We start from the raw sequence: 12,321 nt of genomic DNA on the forward strand, positions 1-12,321 counted from the left end.
AACTACTACTGTACTCTAACCCTCTAACTACTACTGTAGTCTAACCCTCTAACTACTACTGTACTCTAACCCTCTAACTACTACTGAACTCTAACTACTACTGTACTCTAACTACTACTGTACTCTAACCCTCTAACTACTACTGAACTCTATCTACTACTGTACTCTAACTACTACTGTACTCTAACCCTCTAACTACTACTGTACTCTATCTACTACTGTACTCTAACTACTACTGTACTCTAACCCCCTAACTACTACTGTACTCTATCTACTACTGTACTCTAACCCTCTAACTACTACTGTACTCTATCTACAACTGTACTCTAACCCTCTAACTACTACTGTACTCTAACTACTACTGTACTCTAACCCTCTAACTACTACTGTACTCTAACTACTACTGTACTCTAACCCTCTAACTACTACTGAACTCTAACTACTACTGAACTCTAACTACTACTGTACTCTATCTACCACTGAACTCTAACTACTACTGAACTCTAACTACTACTGAACTCTAACTACTACTGTACTCTAACTACTACTGTACTCTAACCCTCTAACTACTACTGTACTCTAACTACTACTGAACTCTAACCCTCTAACTACTACTGTACTCTATCTACTACTGAACTCTAACCCTCTAACTACTACTGTACTCTAACCCTCTATCTACCACTGTACTCTAACTACTACTGTACTCTAACCCTCTAACTACTACTGTAGTCTAACTACTACTGTACTCTAACTACTACTGTACTCTAACTACTACTGTACTCTAACTACTACTGTACTCTAACTACTACTGTAGTCTAACTACTACTGTACTCTAACCCTCTAACTACTACTGTAGTCTAACTACTACTGTAGTCTAACTACTACTGTACTCTAGCTACTACTGTACTCTAACCCTCTAACTACTACTGTACTCTAACCCTCTAACTACTACTGTACTCTAACCCTCTAACTACTACTGTACTCTAACTACTACTGTACTCTAACCCTCTATCTACCACTGTACTCTAACTACTACTGTACTCTAACCCTCTAACTACTACTGTACTCTAACTACTACTGAACTCTAACCCTCTATCTACTACTGTACTCTAACTACTACTGTACTCTAACTACTACTGTACTCTAACTACTACTGTACTCTAACTACTACTGTACTCTAACTACTACTGTACTCTAACTACTACTGTACTCTAACTACTACTGTACTCTAACCCTCTAACTACTACTGTACTCTAACTACTACTGTACTCTAACTACTACTGTACTCTAACTACTACTGTAGTCTAACTACTACTGTACTCTAACCCTCTAACTACTACTGTACTCTAACTACTACTGTACTCTAACTACTACTGTAGTCTAACTACTACTGTACTCTAACTACTACTGTACTCTAACCCTCTAACTACTACTGTTCTCTATCTACTACTGAACTCTAACTACTACTGTACTCTATCTACCACTGTACTCTAACTACTACTGAACTCTAACTACTACTGTAGTCTAACTACTACTGTACTCTAACCCTCTAACTACTACTGTACTCTAACCCTCTATCTACTACTGTACTCTAACCCTCTAACTACTACTGTACTCTATCTACTACTGTACTCTAACCCTCTAACTACTACTGTAGTCTAACTACTACTGTAGTCTAACTACTACTGTACTCTAACTACTACTGTACTCTAACCCTCTAACTACTACTGTAGTCTAACTACTACTGTAGTCTAACTACTACTGTACTCTAACTACTACTGTACTCTAACCCTCTAACTACTACTGTAGTCTAACTACTACTGTAGTCTAACTACTACTGTACTCTAACTACTACTGTACTCTAACCCTCTAACTACTACTGTAGTCTAACTACTACAGCTCAGACTGGACTGTCGTTCTCTCTCTCCGACCCGGATATAGACAAACACACACACTCACAGAGAAACACAGACTGAAATAGGCACACACACACAAACACAAACAGTGCGGACACGCACGCACGCGCACGCAGGCTGGCAGGCAGGCACGCACACACACACACAGTTCCACTCCTACTCTCTTCACACCCACCACACCCATCACAACAATGGAACCACATCAGATATGAACTGTGTCCTGGTGTTGCTATCAGCTACCAATATAATACAAACCCCTCTCTCCCCTCCCTCCCTCTCTCTCCCTCTCTCTCTCTCTCTGTCTCTATCTGTCTCTCTCTCTCTCTCTCTCTCTCTGTCTCTCTCTCTCTCTCTCTCTCTCCCTGTCTCTCGCTCTCTCTCTCTCTCTCTCTCTGTCTCTCTCTGTCTCTCTCTGTCTCTCACTCTCTCTCTCTCTCTCTCTCTCTCTGTCTCTCTCTCTCTCTCTCTCTGTCTCTCTCTCTCTCTCTATGTCTCTCTCTCTCTCTCTCCCTGTCTCTCGCTCTCTCTCTCTCTCTCCATCTCTCTCTCTCTCTCCCTTTCCTCTCTCTCTCTCTCACTCTCACTCTCTCTCTCTCTCTCTCTCTGTCTCTGTCTCTCTCTCATTCTCACTCACTCTCACTCTCTCTCTCTCTTTCCTCTCTCTCTCTCTCTCTCTATCTCTCTCCCCCCTCCCTCTCTATCTCTCCCCCCTCCCTCTCTCTGCCAGCAGACACAATGGGGGATGCTGAGGCCCCAAAGAGAATCTGGTGTGTGTGTGTGTGTGTGTGTGTGTGTGTGTGTGTGTGTGTGTGTGTGTGTGTGTGTGTGTGTGTGTGTGTGTCATTGATCTCAGTGTGCAGCCCAGGCTTAACTTAATGCTGAGTAGCTCTGACCCATATCCGACCTGCTGAGTGTGTGTTTGTGCGTGTGTATTAATGTGTGTGTTTATGTATGATGGTGTTTGTATATACAGTTGAAGTCGGAAGTTTACATCCACCTTAGCCAAATACATTTAAACTCAGTTTTTCACAATTCCTGACATTTAATCCCAGTAAGAATTCCCTGTCTTAGGTCAGTTAGGAGCACCACTTTATTTTAAGAATGTGAAATGTCAGAATAATAGTAGAGAGAATGATTTATTTCAGCTTTTATTTCTTTCATCACATTCCCAGTGGGTCAGAAGTTTACGTCCACTCTATCAGTATTCGTTTTCGTCAAACGTTTCGGGTAGCCTTCCACAAGCTTCCCACAATTAATTGGGTGAGTTTTGGCTCATTCCTCCTGACAGAGCTGGTGTAACTGAGTCAGGTTTGTAGGCCTCCTTGCTCGCACACACTTTTTCAGTTCTGCCCACAAATCTTCTATAGGATTGAGGTCAGGGCTTTGTGATGGCCACTCCAATACCTTGACGTTGTTGTCCTTAAGCCATTTTGACACAACTTTGGAAGTATGCTTGGGGTCATTGTCCATTTGGAAGACCCATTTGAGACCAAGCTTTAACTTCCTGACTGATGTCTTGAAATGTTGCTTCAATATATCCACATAATTTTCCGTCCTCATGATGCCATCTATTTTGTGAAGTGCACCAGTCCCTCCTGCAGCAAAGCACCCCCACAACGTGATGCTGCCACCCCCGTGCTTCACGGTTGGGATGGTGTTCTTCGGCTTGCAAGCCTCCCCCTTTTACCTCCAAACATAACGATGGTCATTATGGCCAAACAGTTCTATTTTTGTTTCATCAGACCAGAGGACATTTCTCCAAAAAGTACGATCTTTGTCCCCATCTCCAGTTACAAACCGTAGTCTGGCTTTTTTATGGTGGTTTTGGAGCAGTGGCTTCTTCCTTGCTGAGCTGCCTTTCAGGTTATGTCGATATAGGACTTGTTTTACTGTGGATATAGATACTTTTGTACCTGTTTCCTCCAGCATCTTCACAAGGTCCTTTGCTAGCGTTTGGAATTGCTTCCAAGGATGAACCAGACTTGTGGAAGTCTACAATTGTCTTGGCTGATTTCTTTTGATTTTCCCATGATGTTAAGCAAAGAGGCACAGAGTTTGAAGGTAGGCCTTGAAATACATCCACAGGTACACCTCCAATTGACTCAAATGATGTCAATTAGCCTACCAGAAGCTTCTAAAGCCACATAATTTTCAGGAATTTTCCAAGATGTTTAAAGGCACAGTCTACTTAGTGTATGTAAACTTCTGACCCACTGGAATTGTGATACAGTGAATTATAAGTGAAATAATCTGTCTGTAAACAATTGTTGGAAAAACGACTTGTGTCATGCACAAAGTAGATGTCCTAACTGACTTGCCAAAACTATAGTTTGTTAACAAGACATTTGTGGAGTGGTTGAAAAACAAGTTTTAATGACTCCAACCTAAGTGTATGTAAACTTCCGACTTCAACTCTGTGTGTGTGTGTGTGTGTGTGTGTGTGTGTGTGTGTGTGTGTGTGTGTGTGTGTGTGTGTGTGTGTGTGTGTGTGTGTGTGTGTGTGTGTGTGCGCTATAAAACCCCACCTTAGCCAGGTGTGCCGGCCATCTGCACGACGCAATCAGAGAAGGTGGTGTTCACCTGGTTGCCCTGGCAACACGCGTTCCACATCCTCCCGGAAACTTCTGTGTCTGAACTCTGACTGGGACAGCAGCAAGTTGTCCTCCGAGAGACAGGGCACCAACACACACACACACACACTGTAACACACACACACTGTAACACACACACACACACACACACACACACACACTCACACACACTGTAACACACACACACTGTAACACACACACTGTAACACACACACATACACACACACACTGTAACACACACACTGTAACACACACACACTGTAACACACACACACACACACACACACACACACTGTAACACACACACTGTAACACACACACACACTGTAACACACACACACACTGTAACACACACACACTGTAACACACACACACACACACACACACTGTAACACACACACACTGTAACACACACACACTGTAACACACACACACACACTGTAACACACACACACACACACACACTGTAACACACACACACACTGTAACACACACACACACACACACACACTGTAACACACACACACACTCACACACACTGTAACACACACACACTGTAACACACACACACTGTAACACACACACACACACACACTGTAACACACACACACTGTAACACACACACACACTGTAACACACACACACTGTAACACACACACTGTAACACACACACTGTAACACACACACACACACACACACACTGTAACACACACACACACACACACACACACTGTAACACACACACACACACACACTCACACACACTGTAACACACACACACTGTAACACACACACACACACTGTAACACACACACTCACACACTGTAACACACACACACACACACTGTAACACACACACTCACACACACTGTAACACACACACACAGACACTGTAACACACACACACAGACACTGTAACACACACACACTGTAACACTCACACTCACACACACTGTAACACACACACACACACACACTGTAACACACACACACTGTAACACACACACCCACACACACACACACACACACACACACACTCGCACACACTGTAACACACACACACACACTGTGACACACATACTCCTACTGGAGAGTTGATGTATCTACAGCACCTCCTACTGGAGAGATAATGTATCTACAGCACCTCCTACTGGAGAGATGATCTATCTACAGCACTTCCTACTGGAGAGATGATCTATCTACAGCACCTCCTACTGGAGAGATGATGTATCTACAGCACCCCTACTGGAGAGATGATGTATCTACAGCACCCCTACTGGAGAGATTATCTATCTACAGCACCTCCTACTGGAGAGATGATGTATCTACAGCACCCCTACTGGAGAGATGATGTATCTACAGCACCCCTACTGGAGAGATGATGTATCTACAGCACCTCCAACTGGAGAGATGATGTATCTACAGCACCTCCTACTGGAGAGATTATGTATCTACAGCACCACCTACTGGAGAGATGATGTATCTACAGCACCTCCTACTGGAGAGATGATGTATCTACAGCACCTCCTACTGGAGAGATGATGTATCTACAGCACCTCCTACTGGGAGGAGAGGAGGGGGGAGGAGGAGATGAGAGGAGGAGATGAGAAAGGAGGAGATGAGAGAGGAGGAGATGAGAGAGGAGATGAGAGAAGAGGAGATGAGGGGATGAGAGAGGAGGAGAGGAGAGAGGAGGAGATGAGCGAGGAGGAGATGAGAGAGGAGGAGATGAGGGAGGGAGATGAGAGAAAAGGAGGAGAGAGGATAAGATGAGAGGGTAGGAGGAGAGAGGAGGAGATGAGAGAGGAGGAGAGAGGGAGATGAGAGAGGAGAGGAGAGAGGAGGAGGTCGTCGTCAGAGAGGAGGAGATGAGAGAGGAGATGAGAGAGGAGGAGAGGAGGAGAGGAGAGGAGGAGATGAGGAGAGGAGAGGAGGAGATGAGAGAGGAGATGAGAGAGGAGGAGAGGTTTCTGTAACGATAAGGTAATAATATAAAGTGGCCGTGTTGTAGATAACCTGCACAGGTCATCAGAGAAGAGAGTAGGGAGGAGGAGAGGAGAGGAGGAGATGAGGAGAGGAGAGAGGAGAGGAGAGGAGAGAGGAGGAGATGAGAGAGGAGAGGAGGAGATGAGAGAGGAGGAGATGAGAGAGGAGGAGATGAGAGAGGAGGAGATGAGAGAGGAGGAGATGGGAGAGGAGGAGAGGAGAGAGGAGAGGACAGGAGGAGATGAGGAGAGGAGGAGAGGAGAGGAGAGGAGGAGATGAGGAGGAGAGGAGAGGAGGAGATGAGAGAGGAGGAGATGAGAGAGGAGGAGAGGAGGAGAGGAGAGGAGGAGATGAGGAGAGGAGAGGAGAGGAGGAGAGGAGAGGAGGAGATGAGGAGAGGAGGAGAGGAGAGGAGGAGATGAGAGGAGGAGGGAGGAGGAGAGAAGGAGAGGAGAGAGGAGGAGAAGAGAGAGGAGGAGAGGAGAGAGAGGGAGATAAGAGAGGAGGAGAGGAGGGAGGAGGAGGAGAGGAGAGGAGGAGATGAGAGAGGAGGAGATGAGAGAGGAGGAGAGTAGAGAGGCGGAGATGAGAGAGGAGGAGAGTAGAGAGGCGGAGAGGAGAGAGGAGGAGAGGAGAGGGGAGGAGAGGAGGAGAGGAGAAGAGGAGCGGGGTGACATGGGAGAACTGGTTAAACATCCTGACGGGCTGCAGCATTCTGGATGAGGTCTAGTTCTCTTCGTCAAACCGTCCCTCAAACAGCCTCAGGACAGGGAAGAATGTCAGGTGGTTGTCAGGGTAACTGTTTTGCATGGCAGGGGCTGGTCCTGTCATAGCTACAGAACCCAGAGAGACAGGGAAAGAGTGTGTGTGTGTGTGTGTGTGTGTGTGTGTGTGTGTGTGTGTGTGTGTGTGTGTGTGTGTGTGTGTGTGTGTGGGTGGGGCATTGATCTCAGTGTGTGTGTGTTATATCAGTCACATTAGAGCAATGTTTCCCAAACTCGCCGACTCCCCAACCCAAACTCGCCTCCCCAACCCTGGGAGGGTGGAGTCAGACACTTAGATTAGGATGTGACTCCTCCCACCGAGGGTGGAGTCAGACACTTAGATTAGGATGTGACTCCTCCCACCCAGGGAGAGTTCTTCTAACGCAGACACTTAGATTAGGATGTGACTCCTCCCACCCAGGGAGAGTTCTTCTAAAGCAGACACTTAGATTAGGATGTGACTCCTCCCACCCAGGGAGAGTCCTGAGAGGGTGGAGTCAGACACTTAGATTAGGATGTGACTCCTCCCACCCAGGGAGAGTTCTTCTAACGCAGACACTTAGATTAGGATGTGACTCCTCCCACCCAGGGAGAGTCCTTCTAACGCAGACACTTAGATTAGGATGTGACTCCTCCCACCCAGGGAGAGTCCTGAGAGGGTGGAGTCAGACATTTAGATTAGGATGTGACTCCTCCCACCCAGGTAGAGTCCTGGGAGGGTGGAGTCAGACACTTAGATTAGGATGTGACTCCTCCCACCCAGGGAGAGTCCTAGGAGGGCGGAGTCAGACACTTAGATTAGGATGTGACTCCTCCCACCCAGGGAGAGTCCTTCTAAAGCAGCCACTTAGATTAGGATGTGACTCCTCCCACCCAGGGAGAGTCCTTCTAACGCAGACAATTAGATTAGGATGTGACTCCTCCCACCCAGGGAGAGTCCTGGGAGGGTGGAGTCAGACACGTAGATTAGGATGTGACTCCTCCCACCCAGGGAGAGTCCTTCTAACGCAGACACTTAGATTAGGATGTGACTCCTCCCACCCAGGGAGAGTCCTGAGAGGGTGGAGTCAGACATTTAGATTAGGATGTGACTCCTCCCACCCAGGGAGAGTCCTGTGAGGGTGGAGTCAGACACTTAGATTAGGATGTGACTCCTCCCACCCAGGGAGAGTCCTTCTAAAGCAGACACTTAGATTAGGATGTGACTCCTCCCACCCAGGGAGAGTCCTTCTAACGCAGACACTTAGATTAGGATGGGACTCCTCCCACCCAGGGAGAGTCCTGGGAGGGTGGAGTCAGACACTTAGATTAGGATGTGACTCCTCCCACCCAGGGAGAGTCCTGTGAGGGTGGAGTAAGACACTTAGATTAGGATGTGACTCCTCCCATCCAGGGAGAGTCCTTCTAAATCAGACACTTAGATTAGGATGTGACTCCTCCCATCCAGGGAGACTCCTCCCACCCAGGAAGAGCCCTTCTAACACACCTGGCCTCTCTGCTTTCAGATATTTCCTTATTTGCTCATATTGAAAAAATGTACGTAGCTTTGAATGCTTTCATGTGTGGTGTGATTTCTAGTTAGCCCACTGCAGATCTGGATAAACAAATCCACCTTCCACTATGACTGGTGGATAGAGGGCAGGATAGACAGACTGGTGGATAGAGGGCAGGATAGACAGACTGGTGGATAGAGGCCAGGATAGACAGACTGGTGGTCTGTATTGACCTGTTGTATAGGAGGGGAGAGGGAGGACTCTCCCTGGGTGGGAGGAGTCACATCCTAATCTAATTGTCTGCGTTAGAAGGACTCTCCTTTGGTGGGAGGAGTCACATCCTAATCTAAGTGTCTGACTCCACCCTCCCAGGACTCTCCCTGGGTGGGAGGAGTCACATCCTAATCTAATTGTCTGCGTTAGAAGGACTCTCCCTGGGTGGGAGGAGTCACATCCTAATCTAAGTGTCTGCTTTAGAAGGACTCTCCCTGGGTGGATAAGGGAAGAACCCCCCCAATAAAACACCTTGATATAGGAGAGATGTATGGAAGCAGATGAGGACATGTGGATATGGAAGAACGTATAACCAGCAAAGAGAGTGAACGTAAACCAGGGGAAAAAACACACTACCCTCCCCAAAGCAAAAAATATATTTTAAAAATTAGACGACCCTCCTCTATTTTATAGTATAGTATAGTATAGTAGTGCGGGCTACAATGCAATATGGGCCTAATTTTCAGGATATTTAAAAAAAAAAAAACTCCATAAATCACTAGGGGCAGCCCCCATTGATTTGGGCCCGTAGTGGGGTGCTCCCATAGCGGGCACGGAGGCCTGGATCCCCCCCCCCTATACAGATAAAAAAAGCATATGGAAAATATGGGCCTGGTTACCCGTTCAATCACCAGGCTAGCTGTTTTACAATTATTATAGTGTGTCTATTTTTTTTATAGTTTAGTCTCTGGTTTAGTCAAAGGTGCGTATGCGGAACCTTTTGAGATGAGACGTGATTTCAGTCCGGACGAATATCCACAGCGGCCCAATAAACATGGCTGACATTCCAAGTGATGCGCCACAGCGTGAGTTTATTTTAAGTTTATTATAAGAAAACACGTCAGTCTCCAGACACCACGTTTATTATATGTGTTTTTTAGCCTTTTATAATGTTAGTTGTTAGTGAATGTTAAGTTTGTTGTCGTCGTTGTTAATGAAGAATAGTTTGTCTGAAAGTTAGCTGGTTAGCCTGTTAGCATAGCTGCCTGTCAAATACTCACCGCACTTCGATACAAAGTGATTTTCTCCGCTAACCTTAATGAACCTCGGTCTCTTAACCTACGTTAATTATCCTAACCTGCTACGAAAAACTTAATTTCGGGTTTTTCAGGGGAAGTGCCGTGAAAATGGTGAAAATTGTTTCTCCATAAGACAACAGACAGATGGCGCAGTTTACAAACCAGTTTAACAGATCCATTTAGCAGTGTTTATGTCATGACAGTGTCAGCCAATCAGCTCATTTGTTGTTCAACGCTTACGTGCCGTTTTCATAATGGCTGCTGTGACAAATTTTTAAGTAATCGTTCAAATCTTCTCAGTTTAAATAGTTGGGATAATGGGAACAATTCGCATTTCCTATTCCGATTGATACCTCGTACGTCCCTGGTGTCTTAATAAACACCGGAAGCCTGTCCGACCGTAGTGCAGATGGTCGGGTTGGATCGGTTGGCTGTTCTCTAGGATAAACTGTATCACATGACCTGTCAAAAACAGACAGGGTTTGTCCAATAAACTATAATATCTTTGGTCAATGGATCTGCGTTTTAACTCATTCAGTCACATGCAGATTAGTGGACAAAGAAACAAGCGTTTCCTACATATTCAATCTGGGTACTTTTTGTTTTATTTACATTTGGCGCTATTACCTGATTGGTTGGTCATGGTGGTTGTTTTTGATGTATTGACCTGATTGGTTGTATTGGTTGTCAGACTGCCCCGGTACGGCCAGTGAGCAGGCAGGGAAGACGTCAGCATGTCAGGGTTGTCCCAACCAGAACCTCTGCTCCTCTGGAGCCACTAAAGCACCAGACCCAGGTAAAGTCTCTCTGTCTCTGTCCTGATCTTGATCTGGTGAATAACAGCACTACAATTCCTTGTTTTCAATGTGTGTTTAATGCCTCTATCTCTCTTTACTCACTCACTCACTCACTCACCCTCTCTTTCTCCCTCACTCACTCACCCTCTCTTTCTCCCTCACTCACTCACTCTCTCTCTCCCTCCCGACCCTCTCTTTCTCCCCCTCCTGTCCCTCCCTCCCTCCCTCCCTCCCTCTCTCCCTCCCTCCCTCCCTCTCTATCCCTCCCTCCCTCCCTCCCTCCCTCCCTCCCTCCCTCCCTCTCTCCCTCTCTCCCTCTCTCCCTCTCTCCCTCTCTCTCCCTCTCTCCCTCTCTCCCTCTCTCCCTCTCTCCCTCCCTCTCTTCCTCTCCCCTCTCTCCCTCCCTCCCTGCAGCCATAGAGGAGATAGCAGAGAAGATGTTAACAGTGAAACATAAGATCTTGGTCCTGTCAGGGAAAGGAGGTGTAGGGAAGAGCACCTTCAGCGCACATCTGGCCCACGCACTGGCTAGTGACGCCACTAAAGAGGTAACACTTCAACATCTAGCTCTCTGTTCTCCACTCGTTTGTTAGGTCTCTTTCTCTCCCCCCCTCTTTTCTCTCTCTCTCTCTTCTCCCTCTCTCGTGTACTGTGGGAAGGTCACCCAGATAGCTGACGACAGTTGGTGTGATCAGAGGAGAAGCATAGCACATAGCGTCCGTCTGATCCACGTCGTACCGTTAAAACACATTATATCACAGGTTTTCATTCAACTGTCAATGAAATAAAATAATAAAATAAATACATAAATCATAAAAGCTGAATAAAACACTCTCACTGCCTCTACCTGGTGAAGTCTGCAACCAGTCTGTTTAGTTATTAACATACCCACTCTGTGTCATCGTCAAACAAAACCTTTCCGTGGGTTTTGTCTCCCCCTGGTGGTCACAAATGGAACATTGGCTAAAAGCTGTAGTTCGACTCAATGCTACCTCTCTGTGGCCAGATGAGGGTATGACAGCTGGATAACGTGTTAATGCACTGCCTAAGTGATACCCGCTAAATCTGCTGTCTGTTGACTGGAGAACATGTTCTACACCCTAACCTCCGTGTGTCTGTGTGTTTTCTCCAGGTTGCTCTCCTAGATGTGGACATCTGTGGTCCGTCTATCCCCAGGATCATGGGTCTGGAGGGAGAGCAGGTAGCAGGATTGTCTCTCTGTCTCTCTCCTCGTGTTATATGGTCATGTGATTGATATCCTCTCTGCTATTGGTCAGATCCCTATCTCGATGCTGTTTTGGTCAACCTGTGTGTTTGATACCCTATTTTCAGGCCCATTGTTATCTACACAGAGGCCCATTGTTATCTACACAGAGGCCCATTGTTATCTACACAGAGGCCCATTGTTATCTACACAGAGGCCCATTGTTATCTACACAGAGGCCCATTGTTATCTACACAGAGGCCCATTGTTATCTACAC

General features: G+C 46.4%; 1 protein-coding gene across 2 annotated transcripts in view; it reads left to right on the forward strand.

The window, feature by feature from the left end:
- Nucleotides 1-9,674: 9,674 nt before the first annotated feature.
- The window catches only part of LOC110515829 (cytosolic Fe-S cluster assembly factor nubp1), an 18,027-nt gene continuing 15,380 nt past the window's right edge, over nt 9,675-12,321 (forward strand). The window contains exons 1-4 of one of the 2 annotated variants that reach the window (XM_036972145.1): nt 9,675-9,829; nt 10,734-10,838; nt 11,254-11,387; nt 11,972-12,040. In XM_036972145.1, coding sequence (XP_036828040.1) covers nt 9,799-9,829; nt 10,734-10,838; nt 11,254-11,387; nt 11,972-12,040 — 339 coding nt within the window. In that variant the 5' untranslated portion in view covers nt 9,675-9,798. Of the gene's footprint in view, nt 9,830-10,530; nt 10,635-10,733; nt 10,839-11,253; nt 11,388-11,971; nt 12,041-12,321 lie in introns of those variants that run through there. The other variant, XM_036972146.1, reaches the window with a different exon arrangement.

Source organism: Oncorhynchus mykiss, unplaced genomic scaffold (genome assembly GCF_013265735.2).
Source record: "Oncorhynchus mykiss isolate Arlee unplaced genomic scaffold, USDA_OmykA_1.1 un_scaffold_120, whole genome shotgun sequence".
NCBI lineage: Eukaryota > Metazoa > Chordata > Actinopteri > Salmoniformes > Salmonidae > Oncorhynchus > Oncorhynchus mykiss.